This window comes from Hemiscyllium ocellatum, chromosome 8 (genome assembly GCF_020745735.1).
Source record: "Hemiscyllium ocellatum isolate sHemOce1 chromosome 8, sHemOce1.pat.X.cur, whole genome shotgun sequence".
In the NCBI taxonomy this organism is placed as follows: Eukaryota; Metazoa; Chordata; class Chondrichthyes; order Orectolobiformes; family Hemiscylliidae; genus Hemiscyllium; species Hemiscyllium ocellatum.
In genome coordinates this window covers 26,403,882-26,423,834 of record NC_083408.1, presented here as the reverse complement: position 1 = coordinate 26,423,834, position 19,953 = coordinate 26,403,882, and the positions used below count along the sequence as shown (strand labels likewise).

The 19,953-nt window shown below is 41.2% G+C and overlaps 1 protein-coding gene across 9 annotated transcripts in view; it reads right to left on the bottom strand.

The window, feature by feature from the left end:
* Positions 1–13,064: 13,064 nt before the first annotated feature.
* LOC132818064 (coiled-coil domain-containing protein 9-like) overlaps positions 13,065–19,953 on the bottom strand; it is a 292,055-nt gene continuing 285,166 nt past the window's right edge. For 8 of the 9 annotated variants that reach the window (XM_060828707.1, XM_060828708.1, XM_060828711.1 and 5 more), the window contains one exon: positions 15,643–15,838. In XM_060828707.1, the coding sequence (XP_060684690.1) occupies positions 15,824–15,838 (15 nt within the window). In that variant the 3' untranslated portion in view covers positions 15,643–15,823. Of the gene's footprint in view, positions 13,671–14,165; positions 14,201–15,642; positions 15,839–19,953 lie in introns of those variants that run through there. The other variant, XR_009644952.1, reaches the window with a different exon arrangement.

Genomic DNA, 19,953 nt, shown 5'->3' with positions numbered 1-19,953 from the left:
CTTGGCTGATCTGTTCAATGTGGAGAAAATAATTTGTAAAAGCGAGAGAGGAATGTAAGTAAAACTCTATTATTTTGTCATGCCTTAAGGATTTTTTTAAAGGACATTACTGACTCATGTCACTCAGCTTCATCGTGCCCTCTCGTGATATACAAATTTTGAACTTTTCCGGTGAGGACAAGAAACAGTAATCAGTAGAGGAACATGAGTTAGCTTTTCTTCTCAGCTAAGGGAAAGCCATCTTACCACGGCCTAAAGATTGAACTTGGGATCTTCCTAGATGTTCTGCCATGCATCAAGTAGCATATAAATGCACAAAGAGTTGAGTTAGACCATTCAATTAGGTAATGACCGATTTGATAATCAAGTCAACTTTCTTGTCCTTTTTCCATAACCCTTGATTCCCTTTCTGATATATTCTGATTTTTGAACAACACCACAATCCTCTGCAGTGAAGCATTCAACAGATTTTCTACCTTAGGAGAAGAAAATCCTCATCTCTGTCCTAACTGGGATGGCCCTTATGCTGAGGTAATACAATCCATTCCTGGACTCTCCCACAAGGGGAAACAAACTCTCTGTGTTTACCCTGTCAGGTCCCCTCAGAATATTGTATGTTTCAATAAGGTCGCTTCTGAATTTCAATGAGTAGATGCTAAACTCACTGAACCTCTCAGAGTCATAGAGTATTGAAACAGACTCTTCGGTCCAACCGGTCCATAATGAACTAGTCCCACTTGCCTGCTCCTGCCCCATATTAGAACATAGATACATAGAAAAGTACAGCACAGAACAGGTGCTTTGGCCCACTATGCTTTGCCGAGATTTAATCCTAATGTAAAATATAATAACTTCAACTATGCACCCTTCAACTCACTGCTATCCATGTGCATATCCAGCAGTCACTTAAATGTCCCCAATGACTCTGCTTCCACCACCACAGCTGGCAACGCATTCCATGTATTCACAATTCTCTGCGTAAAGAACCTACCTCTGACGTCTCCTTTATACCTTCCTCCTAACTATGACTTCCCGTACCTGTCAATCCTGCCCTGGGGAAAAGTCTCTGGCTATTGCTTCTATCTATTCCTTGCATTATTTTGGACACCTCGATCTGGTCTCCTCACTTCCTCCTTCTCTCCAGAGAGAAAAGTCTGAGCTTATTCAATCTTTCTTCATAAGGTAAGCCCTCCAGTCCAGGCAGCATCCTGGTAAGCCTTCTTTGCACCCTCTCTATCTTTCCTATAGTAGGGCGACCAGAACTGGACACAATATTCCAAGTGTGGTCTCAATGGGGACTTGTAGAGCTGCAGCAAAACCTTGTGGCTCTAAAACTCGATCCCCCTGTAAATGAAAGCCAAAACGTCATATGTTTTCTTAACGATCCTATCCACTTGGGTGGCAATTTGAGGGATCTATGTACTTGCACACCCAGATCCCTCTGTTCCTCCACAATGCCAAGAATCCTGTCTTTAATCCTATATCCAAGCATCCGAGTTTGATCTTCCAAAATGCATCAATTCACATTTATCCAGATTAAACTCCATCTACCATTTTTCAGCCCAGCTCTGCATCCTGTCTTTGTCGCAACGCAGTGGCCCTCTATACTATCGACGACACCTCCAACCTTTGTGTCATCTGCAAATTTACTAACTCACCCCTCAACCTCGTCAACCAAGTCATTTATAAAAACTACAAAGAGCAGAGGCCCAAAACAGAGCCCTGCGGGACCCCACCCAATACTGACCTCAATACTAGGCATAATACTTCCCATATACAACCGCTCTCTGCCATTTGTCAGCCAGCTGATTCTGAAACCAGATAGCCAAATCTCCCTGTATCCCATACTTCCTGACTTTATGAAGGAGCCTACCATGGGGAATCCTATCAAATACCTTACTGAAATCCATATACACCACACCCACTGCTCAACCATTGTCGACCTGTCTTGACGCCGCCTCAAAGAACTCTAAGATTTATGAGGCATGACCTACCCCTCATGAAGCCATGCTGACTGCCTTTAATCACAGCTGCAAATGTGTTGCTGGTCAAAGCACAGCAGGCCAGGCAGCATCTCAGGAATAGAGAATTCGACGTTTCGAGCATAAGCCCTTCATCAGGAATAAGAGACCTAATTTTTTACTGCCTTTAATCACATTATGCTTTGCCAAATAGTAATAAATCCTATCCCTCAGAATTCTTTCCACAACTTTGCTGACCACAGACGTAAGACTGACTGGTCTGTAATTGCCAGGGATTTCCCTATTACCCTTCTTGAAAAGAGGAACAATATTCGCCTCCTTCCAATGCTCCAGTACGACTCCAATGGAGAGTGAGGAGGTAAATATTCTCGCCAGTGGTTGAGTGACCTCCTTTCTCACTTCCCGGAGTAGGCTAGGATAAACCTGGTCTGGCCCTGGAGAATTATCAATGTTAATGTTTTCCAAAATTTCTAGCACATCAACTTCATCAATTTTGATCTGGTCAAGACTGTATCCCAGCTCCTCCAAGTTCCAAGTTCCCTTTCCTTGGTGAAAACTGAAGCAAGAAACTCATATAGGGCTTCTATCTGCTCAGACTCCACACTCAAGTTCCCTACGCTATCCTGATCAGCCCTGATCATTCTCTTATTCCTCACGTATGAATAAAATGCCTTTGGGTTCTTCCTAATCCTTCTTGCCAAGCCTTTTTCATGCCCCCTCCTGGCTCTCCTCAGTCCAATTCTGAGCTCCTTTCTAGCAAGCCTGTAATCCTTTAAAGCTGTGTTAGATCCTTGCTTCCTCCACCTTACGTAAGCTGCCTTGTTCCTTTTGATGAGAAGTTCCTCTGATCTCATCATCCAAGGTTCCTTAATCTTACCCCTTCTTACCTGTCTCAGAGGAACAAATTTGTGCATCACTCACAACGACTGTTCCTTAAATAGCCTCCACATGTCGGCTGTGCCCTTTCTGTGGAACAATTGCTCCCAGTCTGTACTTCCCAACACCTGTCTGATAGCGTCATAATTTCCTCTTCCCCAATCAAATATCTTCCGTCAGTAACTGCCCCTTTCACTCTCCAAGGCTATGCTAAATTTATCCAAATATTTCCTACTCGTGTAATTATCGAAATGTCTTTTAAACTTTGTAATTATACCCACATCCACCACTTCCTCAGGAAGTTCATTCCACACATTTTACCTTCTGCGTAAAATATTTACTCATGTCTTTTTTAAATCTCTCTCCTTAAAAATGTGCTGCCTAGTCTCAAAATTCCCCCATTCTAAGGAAAAGACAACTGTCAATTAACTCCATCTATACCCCTTATTTTAGAAACTTCTATAAAGTCGCCTCTCAACCTCCTTATCTCCAATAAAAAAAGTTCCAGCCTCTCTCTCTAACTCAAACTTTCTATATCTAGCAACAGCCTTGTAAATCTCTTGAAACCTCTCCAGCTTGATAATATCTTTCCATTAACTGGGTGACCTGAACTGGACACAGCATTGTAGAAAAGTCTTCAACAATGTCCTGTTGAAAAATAAAAATAGAATTAGATCTTTCAGCCCCTTGAACATGTTCCTCCATTCAATGAGGCCCTGTTTAATCTGTGGCCTAACTGCATAAACCTGCCTTTGAACCATTTCTCCTGATACCTTTGCTTAACAAAATGTATTGATCTCAGAATTAAAATTACCAACTGATCCTGCATCCATTGCCATTTGTGGAAAAGTTCCAAACTTCTAGCAGCCTGTGTGTAGGAGGCTTGAGAGTTATAAGTCAGCTAGATATTCACCCTCCTAGCTAAATTGTTATCCACTTCTTTGTCTATCCAACTGTTCTCTCTCTTTGGGCTCTATCCCCACCCATTGTTTACTGCTTAACTCCCCCATCCCCATTCTATCCTCTGTATATAAACCAACATTTTCCTAGCTACCTTCAGATCTGAGGAAAGGTCACTTGATCTGGAACATTAACTCCGATTTCTCTTCAGAGATGCTGCCAGACCTGCTGAGCTTTTCCAGCAGCTTCTGATTTTGCTTCCTTCAGAGCTGCTACCAGAGGGTTTTAGATCCGTTACTGTTCCTCCGTTCCATTCATGTAATTTCCACTGAATGTTTTCCCCTCATTATATCCTGCCTCACTAGTGAAGTAGTTTTGTTTCTGATCAGTAAGGCGACTCCACCTCTACCATTTTCCCTGTCTGTCCTGTATACCTAACGCGTTATTTTCAGTTCTAACCATCCTGCAGTCGTGTTCCAGTAATGGCTACTATATCATGTTCTCTAGTTTGAATTTGTGCCTGTAGCTCATTTAGTTTATTCCCTATATTTCTGTATTCATATACTGAACTCTTACTTGTGTCATACACTCTAACCTGTCCCTTAGCACTGATGCTTATTATCCTTTTTTTAAATTTCTCTCTATAATCAATACACTTCTTATAGTTTTGCTATTACCGGTCATACCTGAAGTAGGATTCCTGCATGCTTTTTTTCACTGTCCCACTATTTGATGTTAAAACTGTACTGACTTCCCGAGTCCTCTCCCCCAATCCCACGTCTACCAGTTTAAGATAAGATTAGATTACTTACTGTGCGGAAACAGGCCCTTCAGCCCAACGAGTCCACACCAACCCTCTGAAGAGCAATCCACCCAGACCCACATCCCTACATTTACCCCTTCACCTAACACTACGGGCAATTTAACATGGCCAATTCACCTAACCTGCACATTTTTGGACTGTGGGAAAAAACCGGAGCATCCGGAGGAAACCCATGCAGACACAGGGAGAATGTGCAAACTCCACACAGAGAGTCGCCTGAGGCGGGAATTGACTGCAGGTCTCTGGCGCTGTGAGGCAGCAGTGCTAACCACTGTGCTGCCCCTATTTAGCCTTTCTGCTAGAACAGTTCATGTGGAGCCTGGGACAGTTCCTTCCTGTCCTAATACTGATACCAATGTCTCATGAATGGACCCCCCTCTTTTCCACACTACTCCTTCAGTCAACTTCCTTTAGATATATAAAGTGCACAAAAGGATATTAAGCAGCTGGAAAATGACACTGAACAAGGAAAGGGCTGAGGAATTGAAAAAATATTTCATGTCAGTCTTCACGGTGGAAGGGGAGTAATATCGCAAAATGTCAAGAGCATGAAGGGGCAGAGCTGAGTATGGTGGCCATCACCAAGGAGAAGGTGCTAGAAAAACTGAATCAGATGGACTACACCTCAGAATTCAAAGGGAGATAGCTGAAGAGATAGTGGAGGCATTAGCGGTGATCTCACAGGAATCACCAGAATTAGAGGACTAGAAAATCGCTAAACTGACACCCCTGTTTAAAAAGGGACTAAAGTAAAAGACGGAAAATTAAAGACCGATTTAGCCGAACCTTGGGCATGGGTAAGATCCTGGAATCCATTGTGAAGAATGAGATTTCTGAATATTTGCAAGTGTATGGTAAAATAGGGTAATGTCAGCATGGTTTCATCAATGGAAGGTCATGCCTGACAAATCTGTTTGAATTCTTTGAGTAAGTAATGAGCAGGTTAGACCAAGGAAAGCCGATGGATGTTATCTACCTGGAATTCAAGAAGGCCTTTGACAAGGTGTCGCACAGGAAGGTACTGAGTAAGACCGGGGCCCATGGTGTTGGAGGCAAGTCTGTCTGGAAGAAAGCAGAGTGAGGATAAAAGGGTCTTTCTCAGGATGGCAGCTGGGAATGTGGTGTTCCACAAGATTCAGTGTTGGGACCACAACTTTTCACTTAATACATTAACGATCCAGATGAAGGAACTGAGGGTATTATGGCAAAGTTTGCAAATGATACAAAAGGCAGGTTGAGGGACAGGTAGCATTGAGGAGGCTTCAGAAGGATTTGGAATGTTAGGAGAGTGGGCAAGGAAGTGGCACATAGAGTATAACTTGGGAAAGTATGAGGTCATACACTTTGATAGAATAGAGGCATGGACTATTTTCTGAATGGGGAGAAAATTCAGAAGTCTGAAGTGCAAAGAGATTTTGGAGTCTTAGTCTAGGATTCTGTCAAAATAAACTTGCAGGTTGAGTCAGTAGTTAGGAAGGCAAATGCAATGATAGCATTTATTATGAGAGGACTTGAATATAAAAGCAGGGATGTACTTCTGAGCCTCTATACATCTCTGAACAGACCACTTTGGAGTAATGTGTGCAATTTTGGCCCATATGTCAGGACGAATGGACTGGTCCTGGAGCGTGTTCATAGGAGGTACACCAAGAATGGTCCCAGGAATGAAAAGCTTAACATATGAGGAATGTTTGAGGATTGGGAGGATTTAAACTAGTAAGGTGGGGGGGGGGTGGGACCCAGGGAGATAGTGAGGAAAGAGATCGATCTGAGACGGGTACAGCTGAGAACAGAAGTGAGTCAAAGTCAGGGCAGGCAGGGACAAGATAGGACTAATAAATTAAACTGCATTTATTTCAACGCAAGGGGCCAAAAAGGGAAGGCAGATGAACTCAGGACATGGTTAGGAACATGGGACTGGGATATCATAGCAATTACGGAAACATGGCTCAGGGATGGGCAGGATTGGCAGCTTAATGTTCCAGGATACAAATGCTACAGGAAGGATAGAAAGGGAGGCAAGAGAGGAGGGGGAGTGGCATTTTTGATTAGGGATAGCATTACAGCTGTGCTGAGGGAGGACAGAACTGAGAAATAAGAAAGGGATGATCACCTTATTGGGATTGTATTATAGACCCCGGAATAGTCAGAGGGAAATTGAGAAACAAACTTGTAAGGAGTTCTTAGCTATCTGTAAGCATAATAGGGTAGTTATGGTAGGGGATTTTAACTTTCCAAACATAGACTGGGGCTGCCATAGTATAACAGGTTTAGATGGAAAGGAATTTCTTAAGTATGTATAAGACAATTTTCTGATACAGTATGTGGATGTACCTACTGGAGAAGGTGCAAAACTTGACCTACTCTTAGGAAATAAGGCAGGGCAGGTGACTGAGCTGTCAGTGGGGGAGAACTTTGGGGCCAGCGACCATAATTCTATTAGTTTTAAAATAGTGATGGAAAAGGATAGACCAGATCTAAAAGTTCTAAAAGTTGATTTAGAAGAAAGGCTAATTTTGATGGTATTAGGCAAGAACTTTCAAAAGCTGACTGGAGGCAGATGTTCGCAGGTAAAGGGACGGCTGGAAAATGGGAAGCCTTCAGAAATGAGATAACAATAATCCAGAGAAAGTATATTCCTGTCAGGGTGAAAGGGAAGGCTGGTAGGTATAGGGAATGCTGGATGACTAAAAAAAATTGAGGGTTTGGTTAAGAAAAAGAAGGAAGCATATGTCAGGTATAGACAGGACAGATCGAGTGAATCCATAGAAGAGTATAAAGAAAGTAGGAGTATACTTAAGAAGGAAATCAGGAGGACAAAACAGGGACATGAGACAGCTTTGGCAAATAGGATTAAGGAGAATCCAAAGGGTTTTACAAATATATTAAGGACAAAAGGGTAACTAGGGAGAGAATAGGGCCCCTCAAAGATTAGCAAGGTGGCCTTTGTGTGGAGCCACAGAAAATGGAGGAGATACTAAATGAATATTTTGCATAAGTGGAAAAGGATATGGAAGATAAACACTGTAGAGAAATAGTTGGTGACATCTTGCAAAATGTTCAGATTAAAGAGGAGGAAGTGCTGATGTCTTGAAACGGTGAAAAGTGGATAAATCCCCAGGACCTGATCAGGTGTACGCAAAAACTCTGTGGGAAGCTAGAGAAGTGTTTGCTGGATCATCGATAGTCACAGGTGAGGTGCCGGAAGAATGGAGGTTGGCAAACGTGGTGCCTCTGTTTAAGAAGGGCGGTAAAGACAAGCCAGGGAACTATAGACCGGTGAGCCTGACCTTGGTGGTGGGTAAGTTGTTGGAGGGAATCCTGAGGGACAGGATGTACATATATTTGGAAAGGCAAGGACTGATTCAGGATAGTCAACATGGCTTTGTGTGTGGGAAATCATGTCTCACAAACTTGATTGAGTTTTTTGAAGAAGTAACAAAGACGACTGATGAGAACAGAGCAGTAGATGTGATCTATATGGACTTCAGTAAGGCGTTTGACAAGGTTTCCCATGGGAGACTGATTAGCAAGGTTAGATCTCATGGAATACAGGGAGAACTAGCCATTTGGATACAGAACTGGCTCAAAGGTAGAAGACAAAGGGTGGTGTTGGAAGGTTGTTTTTCAGACTGGAGGCCTGTGACCACAAGGATCAGTACTGGGCCCTCTACTTTTTGTCATTTACATAAAAGATTTGGATGCGAGCATAAGAGGTACAGTTAGTAAGTTTGCAGATGACACCAAAACTGGAGGTGTAGTGGACAGCGAAGAGGGTTACCTCAGATTACAACAGGCTCTTGACCAGAGGGGCCAATGGGCTGAGAAGTGGCAGATGAAGTTTAATTCAGATAAATGCGAGGTGCTGCATTTTGGGAAAGCAAATCTTAACAGGACTTATACACTTAATGGTAAGGTCCTAGGGAGTGTTGCTGAACAAAGAGACCCTGGAATGCAGGTTCATAGCTCCTTGAAAGTTGAGTCGCAGGTAGATAGGATAGTGAAGAAGGTGTTTGGTATGCTTTCCTTTATTGGTCAGAGTGTTGAGTTTAGGAGTTGGGAGGTCATGTTAAGATTGTATAGGACATTGGTTAGGCCACTGTTGGAATATTGCGTGCAATTCTGGTCTCCTTCCTATCGGAAAGATGTTGTGAAACTTAAAAGCGTTCAGAAAAGATTTACAAGGATGTTGCCAGGGTTGGAGGTTCTGATCTACAGGGAGAGGCTGAACAGGCTGGGGCTGTTTTCCCTGGAGTGTCAGAGGCTCAAGGGTAACCTTATAGAGGTTTACAAAATTATGAGGGGTATGGATAGGATAAATAGGCAAAGTCTTTTCCCTGGGGTCAGGGAGTCCAGAACTAGAGGACATAAGTTTAGGGTGAGAGGGGCAAGATATAAAAGAGACCTAAGGGGCAACTTTTCCACGCAGAGGGTAGTACGTGTATGAAATGAGCTGCCAGAGGAAGTGGTGGAGGCTGTTACAATTGCAACATTTAAGAGGCATTTGGATGTGTATATGAATAGGATGGGTTTGGAGGGATATGGGCCGGGTGCTGCCAGGTGGGACTAGATTGGGTTAGGATGTCTGGTCAGCACGGGCGAGTTGGACCGAAGGGTCTGTTTCCATGCTGTACATCTCTATGACTCTGGGTCTATATTTGATGGAGTTTAGAAAAATGTTTCCATTGGTAGAAGAGACTAGGACTCAATGGCACAGCCTTAGAATAAAGGGAATACCCTCTAGAATGGAGATAAGGAGAAACATTTTCAGCCAGAAAGTGGTGAATCTATGGAACTCATTGCCACAGAAGGCTGTGGAGGCCAGGTTATTGAATATATCTAAGACTGAGATGGATAGGTTCTTGATTATCAACGGGATCAAGGGTTATAGGGAGAAAGTGGGAGAATGGGGTTGAGAAACATATCAGCCATGATGGAAAGGTAGAGCAGATTTGATGGGCTGAATGGCCTATTTTTTTCTGCCCCATATATCTTATGGTCTTGGGATCAGCCTAGTGGTTCTACCTCAGACTGCCTCCAATTTCTTTCCACAATGTCCCAAACCTGTCCACAGTATTCCAGCTGTGGTGTAACTTATGCCTCAGAGGCAGAAGAAAGTTCTTTGTGCAAATTTAAAAAAAACTTTTAAGTAGCATAGGTTTAGGGTGAGAGTGGTAAGATATAAAAGAGACCTAAGGGGCAACTTTTTCACGTGTATGGAATGAGCTGCCAGAGGTTGTGATGGAGGCTGGTACAATTGCAAAATTTAAGAGGCATTTGGATGGGTATATGAATAGGAAGGGTTTGGAGGGATATGGGCTGGGTGCTGGCAGGTGGGACTAGATTGGGTTGGGATATCTGGTCGGCATGGACATGTTGGACCGAAGGGCCTGTTTCCATCTCTATGACTCTAAACTGGGCCAAGTGTTAACTATAATGTAGAGGTTGTTAAGAGCTTAGCGGTATCATAAACTTGAAGAATCAGGAAATTCTGAGTGCTTTCTGTTGGAAAAATGCAATCAGAAAATTGTTTCAGTCTCCATTCCTCCACAGCTACTTCAAATATTACTGGCCTACAGTGTAGCTCCATTCACATTCCCAGAATTATATTAGTAAATTTTGAAGAATGGTAATTTTTGCATTTCACGCACTTGTGAAATTTTAGTATGGGAATAAAAGTTAGGATTGGTAGTTGATGAGGATTAAATTCCCAAACTTGGAAGCATGCCAGTTCTAACCTGCTAATTACTGTTTTTTCTTTACACCCAGGCAGGATAACCAAAATCCAAGCATTTTAAAATCAATGAATTCCCATGTTTGTAAGAGTTATGCTGTTTTTTGGAAAACCTCATTTGTTACTGAATTGGTTCCAATCCTCCAAAAGAAAATGATACAAACAGTAGATGATGAAAGGAATAAAAACAATGCTTTAATGAAAATGGAGATATCCTACTGGAAGAAAAAAGCTTGATAAAATAATTATATAAAATTTGTTACACTTACCATTATTCTGTTGGACAGTCTTCCAATATCATGATTGGAACAATGAACAACCTGATGCAAGTACTCCAGTAAATAACATGGCAGATGATCTTTGTTCAGTCCAAATGCAGGAAATACAGAGCAATACATCATCGTATTTCACATATCTTAGCTTTTTTTGACATTTTCTCCAAGTACAGTATTTCTCACCCCTAAAAACGGTGGCTAAGCAAATACTGGACTCTCTGTGGGTGAAATGGTCTGCATAATAATTTAAATTCATGACTGGTGACTGTGAATGATAGGACTTTACCACCTACTACGATTGCAAACCTCAGGTTTAATTTGATATTTTAAACTTTAACTGCATTGGCCAAGGAGTTTGACAGCTACAGCAAGGCAGGACAAACCCTGGAGCACTGCTTGTGGGCCAGAAGAGGCTGAAGTGCTTTTCCTGGAACTTCAAACTTCTTCGCAAACCAATGGGTATGTCTCTCCACTGGGTCAAGGTTTGGACCCTTCACTGTCCAGGGATATGACCCATCAGGTCCTGCTGCCTCTTTTGCAGATTCCCTGCTCGACTGAACCTAAACCTGTCAATCAGGTCCTGACTTCAGGACAGGGAATTTGTCAGTAATGTCACAAAGGCATTGTGAAGTTCAAATGCCATAACACACTAATAACTCCAAACTTGCAGATTTCTTTCTCGCCACAGTCAAGTCAACCAGTAAAACTGCTGCCCTCATTTCCACATCATTCTGCTGCAGCTGATATGACATACAGCTACATCACTTTACTCAATATGCCTCAATTTGAACTTCAGCACCTTTATCCAAATTATTGACAGAGTTTCTGTCCCAATCAGCTTTGGGACTGAGCAATATTGGCAAGTCCGCAAACCTGTTTCATACAGGAATCCTTATTGGAAGTAAGGTTCTCACCCTATTGCTGTGGACTGAATTGGACATGGGTTAAAAAGTGAAAGCAGGCATCAAATCAAAGTGGTGCAGGCTCAATTCATTGCAAGTTCACCTAAAATTTCACTAGCAAAAATAACTAGATAAAAGACAGCACCGTTTTTTAACAACACAATTCAGGTAGTGACGCTTTTGAAGAACTATACAGAATAGTTTATTTCACTGGATACTTGTGATACATTTTTGACCACAGTGTTGCAGCATTGACATTCAGAAGATGAAACTGAGATTAAGATTTGGACGGTCAGCATAGTCTACTCTGAACACAGTGGGATTGGGAATTGAAAACTAAGCATGGGCTTCGGTTACTACTTCCCGAACACACGAAACAAACAAAAATAGGCTTTGACCGTACAGAATAATGATCTTGAACTCAGCAATGAAAGTTTAGATTAATTCTCAAATTACATGTTTTAGCTGATTACGAATGGTTTGTGTTGTTAGTGACCTGTATTACAGCCCTGGAAAATCAGACTAACATTAAGATAAAAGAATAGAAATTTGAACACTGGAGATTCACCTGATTCGCCTTATGCTACACTCCCTGGGGGATATATTTACAAAAACAATAATGTTTTATTTTAATATGTTAGCCATTTGTACAAAATCCTAATGGTTCAAGTTTCTATCAGGTGATCATCTAGTTATTGCTGAAATATAAACACTCACTTCTAACGTGAATACAATTAAGGAAATATTTTCTGCTTGAATCAGGACTGTAATAATTCACAACTCTTCCTGAATAAGGAGCTTATACGTATCAGTAATCCGTAAAATCTTATTCAATACATTAGCCCAGATATCCCAATGTTCAGGTAGTCATAACGACAGCAGAGACTGGAGTAGTACATTGGGAACATGTAGAAATGTAGAAATAGCTGACTTTGAAGGAATTGTCTGGCAAATTGAAAATCCTAATGGCAATTCCCCTGCATCTGGAACACCCTGAAAAAACCCCAAAAGAAGGAGATTTCTGACTCACTTAATATTAACAATTACCCAGGAAACACTAGAGGGTTAAAAATTTATTCTATCTCTTGGGTACCTATTACATTGAATCCCCGATCTCATTACTGACCTCTCCACCTTTGCCCCTATATCACCATCACTGAACTTGACACAAGGGACCCCCTCTCAGCCTCCAAACCCCACCTGACCTGGTTCCCCTCCCCTCACTAACCCAATCTCTTGACTTAGCCTTCACACTTATCCATTACCCTGGTAGCTCTCACGTCCCTCATATATCTTGCATTTCACACTCCTCATCACCAATTCCCTCAATAATGTGGTGCACTATCTCCTCACAATTACCTTATGAACCTATCCTTTTACAGGAGCTGTCAAAGTGGCTGTTGTGCTGCTTGACACTTGTATCCCAGAATGTAGCACATAGATTACTGATAAAGAGGGAGTGGTTTCCATGACTATTTCCTCTGCTGCTGGCCGTAAATATTTTGGGACAGGCCTCCCATGTATCCAATACAAGACTCCCACCCAAGAATTTTCAGAGCAGAAGTCAGCAAAACGTAACTATGTGCATTTTTGTTTGAAATAGGGTTTCCAACCCAAATCAGAATTTCAGGGCTATTAGGTTGTTTGTTGAGGGGTCAGCTCCTCAAACACACCCAGAACTGACCCTGACACACACCCATTTCACTCACGTCGTCTTTGCAAAAATGTTTCATGGTATTAACTATTTCACAAACTCAAAAGAGTTACATTTATTAAAGCAGACCTAATGTCAGGAAAATACACACATTTTACAAGATGAATAATGTATTAAAATGGAAGATTGGATAGATTATCGATAGCAATATCTCTTTCCCAATACTTACACTTTATAAATCCTCAATGAAACAACTTGAGGCAGAAGTCAGTGACAGTTTCACCAATTTTCATACAGAAATACTCAACCCAATAATGAATGTTTTCATTTAAATAATTCTTGTTTCAAACTTCTCTCCGTCACAGGACAAGTTCTGTAAATGAGCAAATAATCTGTATCCAGACCTCGCCTAAGACATCTGGAAGGGAGACATCTGAGGAGGGAACTTTTTATTCTTTTTCCTTTCTCCCTGTCTGTGTTCAGTGCTCAGCTTCTGTTCTTCATCTTCTTAATGGCAAGAGTAACTGTGCACACAAATCTTCAATACATCATATGAAGCAATGTAATGCTAAAGGTGTCTACAGATTAAACTTAATTTAACATTTAATAAACAAGTTATTGAGCTTTATACGAAATTTTCAACAACTACAAGAAAAACTATCAGAGGCATGATTAAAACAAGTCAATTTTGTTTTTAATAATTTCATTGAATTTTAAATCAGCTTTCAAAATAAACTATTCTAACTTTCAATCCTGTCTAAGATGGCCACAGATATTAATTGCTTTAAATATATAAACTCCAAACCATGCTCTATGCATGTACATCAGTAACCGTGGTTTCCATGGACTCACTTCATCTTAATTGTTGGTTACATGACATGAGTAACAAACTGTAAATATAAATAAAATAGCAAACACTACACACTACTGAAATGTGTAAACATAAAGTGTCTATTAACACACAACTATCCCGATATTTCAGCCTGCTACTGAATCTAAAATCATTCTCTCTCTCCTACCTTCTCTCATGTAGGGGCTTCACTTCTGATCCAACCTTCAATACAGAACAGGAACACTCAGATGAAATCCTGCTTTTGAAGAATGATAATTATAGATGAAAGCTGGAAATCCAGCATGATTGCAGTGCCTGGTTATCTTCGCCAACCTACTGTATTCACACACAAGCTCACCTATTTATATTAAAAAAAACTGTGTTCTTCACTCATTAAGGCGAAGAACAAAATGCTGGGATTGCCAACGTTTTCAACTTCTAAAATGACAAATCTTGTTTTTTGAAGTCTAATGCACACCTTGAGAGGTTACAAGTTGACCTCAATGTAATTCTCCCAGAATTGAGAAATAACTAAATCAGTTAACCTGCTCCCTGTCTTATACAGATAATAGGTACCAGCATATTGAGTATTGAGGGATTTCAGTACTGGAAAACTCTGGTTAAAAGAGTTATTTCTTCCTCCAAGATTTAAATCTGTGTGGCTTTGTACCAAAACATGCTGTGATGCCATCTGCCATTAATGATGTCAGTATATCCTACAAACAGACTGAACATATGTAACCTGCAGGTTCATCATAATACTGCTGGTTATCAAGACATGGCTGAATAGATTACATCAATGTACGTGTTATTTCAGCTGAAAATTGTTTTCTTCCTCAAAATGCAAATGAATATAGACTTGTAAGAAGGATTTAAGAACGGAAGGTGGTGGGCTGTCACCTGAAAAGACAAGGCTGGAAGAACACTCCGTATGATGTTGAGTTAGATATAGTGGAGCAATCATATTTAGTGCAGCAATCCCTTCAGACAGATTGCCTTGCCAGTGCATTATCAGCCCTCGTGTCTGAATACATTTCTCTCCTAATATGGAGTTATTGCATTTCCCAACACACACAAACACCATCCTGTCTGAGCAGACGTGTCAAACGCACTAAATGCGGTGCCAGGTTTTAACAGGGTCCACCGGAAATTGGACCAAGACCAGTCTAAACTAATTTTACTGTGACTCTGTATTTATACTCTATCTGAAGAGAGTGTAAGTTAGCTTTCTCTATACTAGCTTTGTCATATCAATGCACATTAATGTTTTGTTCCGCATTTTCTGCCAGGGACTAAGTTACAACCTTCTAAACCAATCCTGTTAGCAAAGTATGCATATAACAACAATGCATACCACAATTCACAGCAATATTGTCCACAGGCATTTGTTGAAACCTGTTATGTCCCTTAAAGAGGCAAAAAGTTTGAAAACACGTGTTAAACCAAGTGTCTTAAATTAAATCACATTTAGAGACCAGTTTTATTCTTAAACTGAATCCATCTATCAAACATTACCTATCCTGCAACCACCACACCATGTGCACATTCTCAAAATTCAAATAAAATTGTAAAGTAGAAATAAAGTGCTTAAATATGCTGCAATTGCAACAAATAAAAGTATAGCAAAGTAAAGTGAAATTAATATTGCATTGCTGCTTGGTAATTAGTAAGCATACATGGCCTCAGTTATTATAAGGTTTCTGATTTTTAAATGTTATTTGTGCACTATGAAGCTTATAGCTTAGACACTGCAAGAGAGATACTGTCAATAAATTACTGATGTGAAGACTGCACTCAAGAAGCAGAGAATCTTGATTATATAATACCATCGGTATGGCAGTTACTTCATTTTCCTTCAATCTGCAAAAGAAAAGCACAGGCAAGCAACCATTAATTAGCAGGGTGTGCATCATAGAAAACTGAATTATTTCATCAGCAAATCATGAAATCAAATCATGCGCAAACTACTTCCCTGCGATAGTTTAAGCAACATATGACATCAGCAGGACATAACCATTTTTTGGTGAGATGAGTGTGTGACACTGGCAAAGCCAGCAGTAGTTGTTCATCATATTACCCAAGAGATGCTGGTGGTGAGCTTCCTTTGTAAACAATTGCAAAGCATGTGGTGTAGGTGCACCCAAAGTGTTGCTCAGAAGGGATTCTGACTCAGCAATTGTGAATAAGTAGAGGTGCCTTGGAAAAAATTCTTTCAAGCCTCTGTTTTTTCTCGATTAGATTCCCTACAGTTTGGAAAAAGGCCCTTCGGCTCAACAAGTCCACACCTACCCTCCGTAGAGTTAACCACCCAGACCTATCCCCCTACCCTATATTTATCCCTGACTAATGCATCTAATACTATTGGCAATTTAGCATGGCCAATTCACCTGACTTGTACATTTTTGGATTATGGGAGGAAACTGGAGCATCCGGAGGAAACCCGCGCAGACACAGAGAGAATGTGCAAACTCCACACAGCCAGTTGTCCGAGGCAGGAATCGAACCCATGTCCCTGATGTTGTGAGGCAACAGTGCTAACCACTGAGCCACTGTGCCACCCCTTGGCATCCGTGGCATTCTAGATGATAAAGGTTACAGGTTTGGAAGATGCTGTTGAGGGATTCTTGGTGAATTGCTGCAGTACATGTTGTAGATGGTACACATTCCTGCCACTGAGTCAGGGGTGGATGGGATGCTGACCAAGTGGTTATATTGTCTTAGATGGTACTGAGCTTCTCGAGTGTTGTTGGAGTTGCCTGCAACTCATTCGGGCAAGTGAGGATCTTTTATCACACCTTTAATTTGTGCCTTGTGATGGATAGCACATAGGGCACAGAGAATGAGTTACAGAATGTATGAATTCTCCGCTTCTAACTCACTCTTTTAGTCGTAGTATTTATATGCCTTATCCAGTTGTTGCTGATCAACAGTGACTCCCTAGGACATTGATGGTGGGGATTCAGCATTGTCTAGATTCTCTCATCCGTGGCGGTCATTCGCTGACATTTAGGTGGCGTGAATGCTATTTGTTTACAGGTCCTGCCCTCCCAATTTAAGAGGTAGGGAGCATTCTTAGCAAAAAAGGTGTTTTGCTTTCATCAAAAATGTCTGGGAACATGTAAGAACATAAGAGATAGGAGCAAGAATGCCCTTCCAAACTGCTCTGCTATTCAATCATGGTTAATTCCAGGTTTCAAATCAATGTTCTTCTGCTGCTCCTTTACGTGTGTCAGTATCACAAACTTGTATCTGTACTCCACCAACATTTATACGACTCGCACTAGACTCCCTCATTCCTTGTATGTCTTGAGTTCCTGAGAGACAAGCATATCTGTCTATCTCAGCCTTAAATATATTCAATAGTGGTGCATCCATAAGTGAAAATAATCTCATTTAATTTTCAATGCTGGCTCCCATTATCTTGAGACTGTGTCCATGTTCTAGATTTCTCAGCCAGAGGAAACAAAATCTGTGTGTCCACCCAGTCAAATCTCTTTGGAATCTTGCATGTTTCAAACAGATTACCTCTCATTCCTCTAAACGCTAGAGAATTTGATCAACTTCTCGTCAAACTTGCCATGGAGGAAGGACAGCAGATGTTCACTAGGCTGCTACCAAGGACATCAGGACAGTCCTATGAGAAGAGATTAGTTTGACTGAGCTGTATTCACTAGAGTTTAGAAGGATGAGAGGGGATCTCTTTAAAACATATAGAATTCTAACATGGCTGGACCGACTAGATACGGGGGGGGGGGGGGATATTTCCCAGGGAGGGTCGGGGAGCTAAAAACCAGGGGTTACAGTCTCAGGATATGGGGTAGACTATTTAGGAAATGAGGTGAGGAAATACATCTTCACTCAGAAGGTAGTGAGGTTGTGGAATTTCTCTACCACAGAAGACTATGGAGACCAAATCACTTAGTAGATTCAAGAAAGAGATCTAGATACATCATTAGATTTTAAAGGCATTAAGTGTATGGGGGGACAAAATGGGAATATAGCATTGAGACAGAAGATTAGCCATGATCATACTGAATGGCCGAAGGGCCAAACAGCCCACTTCTGCTTCGCGCTTCAATGTGATACAAGTTAATCCTTCCTTAAATGAGACCAAAACTGATTACATTTGGTCTCACCAAAGCCCCACTCAATTGCAGCACGATTTCTTTATTCCTTATGTTTTATTCTTAGTGTAGGTAAAAATAGGCAATTTCTTATAACTGGTCATGTTAGAAAATTACATTACATAGATGGTTTTAAAACATAATTTAGATTTTTAGAAAAGTATACTACCGATTCTGATGAAAGGTGCATTAACTGTCTTCATAAATATGATTAGACCTGCTGAGCACGTTCTGACTTTTTTCACATTTTTACAAACTTATATGTGTTTCTTTTTAAGATTACAATCAAACAAACAACTGAGAATTCTGGTTCTAACTGCCCCTTAATGAACAGTATAAATGTGCACAATTTGCAAGCCATAAACACAGCAGCTGAGACCTGGATTTATTCACCATTAGTTGTTTTAAGTTACTCTGCCTTATGAAATGCTAGTAACAAATCCACAAATCAACAATTGTTTCAAATGTAATAGAAGAGTAACTTCCAAAAGAATCTCCAGTTCTGGAATGTAATCTGAAATTACGAAGGAAAGTCGTAGTTTTCAATTTCCATCAAGGATACGTTCACTTGAATGACAGAACATTACCATTTTATAAATTCCACTCAAGAGCAGGAGTTTGATGGCCAGTTAGAAGTGGGAACTGAAAGAGAGTGGGTATATTATTTTGTAAGCCAACTGACATGTAGATCTGGTGATTCTGAGCAACTAAATCTGTTAATGAGCTTATGCTCAGCTTGTTAAAGGCTAGTCTGCACTTCCAAGGGAAGCCATAGGATCTTCACTGGATCTGGAGCAGATCAAATAGGAGGAGGGAACAACACAGCAAGTAAGTAGTCATGGTTATGCTATTCAAGGAGATGGGCACATAAAACACTGTACAGCTGAAATAAGCACTCATCCATTGGCACACGGTTAACATCAGTGAGCAGAGTTTGAGGAGCATGAGGTGTGTGTGCATTCAGGTCAGACAAGAGGGCTGTGTTCCTCCACAGATTGTGGAACAGTGGGAGGATCCCATGTCAGGAAGAAATGCTAATTCTCCGGCGATTTTAATGGCAGAACAGGGAGAGACATAAACCTCTAGAAAGGTATGATTGATAAGGAAGACAAACAGGAAGGTAAACACAATGGAGTCCTCCTCCTGACGCAATGCCTAGAGCATAGCCTGGTCATAACAAATACACAATTTCACCAGAGACAAATACAAGACCTTAGCAACAGTCCCGTTCCAGACACTGGTACCTTCTTGAACAGATTATCATCAGATTGAGGGAGTACAAGATAAACACACCACTTACACTATGACCAAAGTTGAACAACTGCTGGACCAACTACTGGGTAGCACAGTGGCTCAGTGGTTAACACTGCTGTCTCACAGCGCCAAGTACCCAACTTTGATTCCATCCTCATTTGACTGTCTGCGTTGAGTTTGTACAATCTCCTGATGTCTGCGTGGATTTCCTCCGGGCGTTCCAGTTCGTCTCACAGTCCAAAAGATGTGCATGTTAGGTGGATTGGCCATGCCAAATTGCCCATAGTGTCCAGGGATGTGCAGTCTAGGTGGATTAGCCATAGAAAATGCAAGGTTACAGGGATAGGGTAGAGGCGTTGGGTTTGGGTTGGATACTCTTTGGAGGGTTGGTATGTACTTGATGGATTGAATAGCCTGCTTCCACACTGTAGGGGGTCTATGATCTCATAATCTGGTCTAGCATCAAGCTGGCCCAATAACAGCAGCAGCATCAGAAACACTGCCTCAGATAAATCAATCTCAATGGATTCACAATCTCTGGCTTGTGTACATGACCCTATCTCTCTCATCTGGAAATAAAAGAGCATGCCAGGAGAT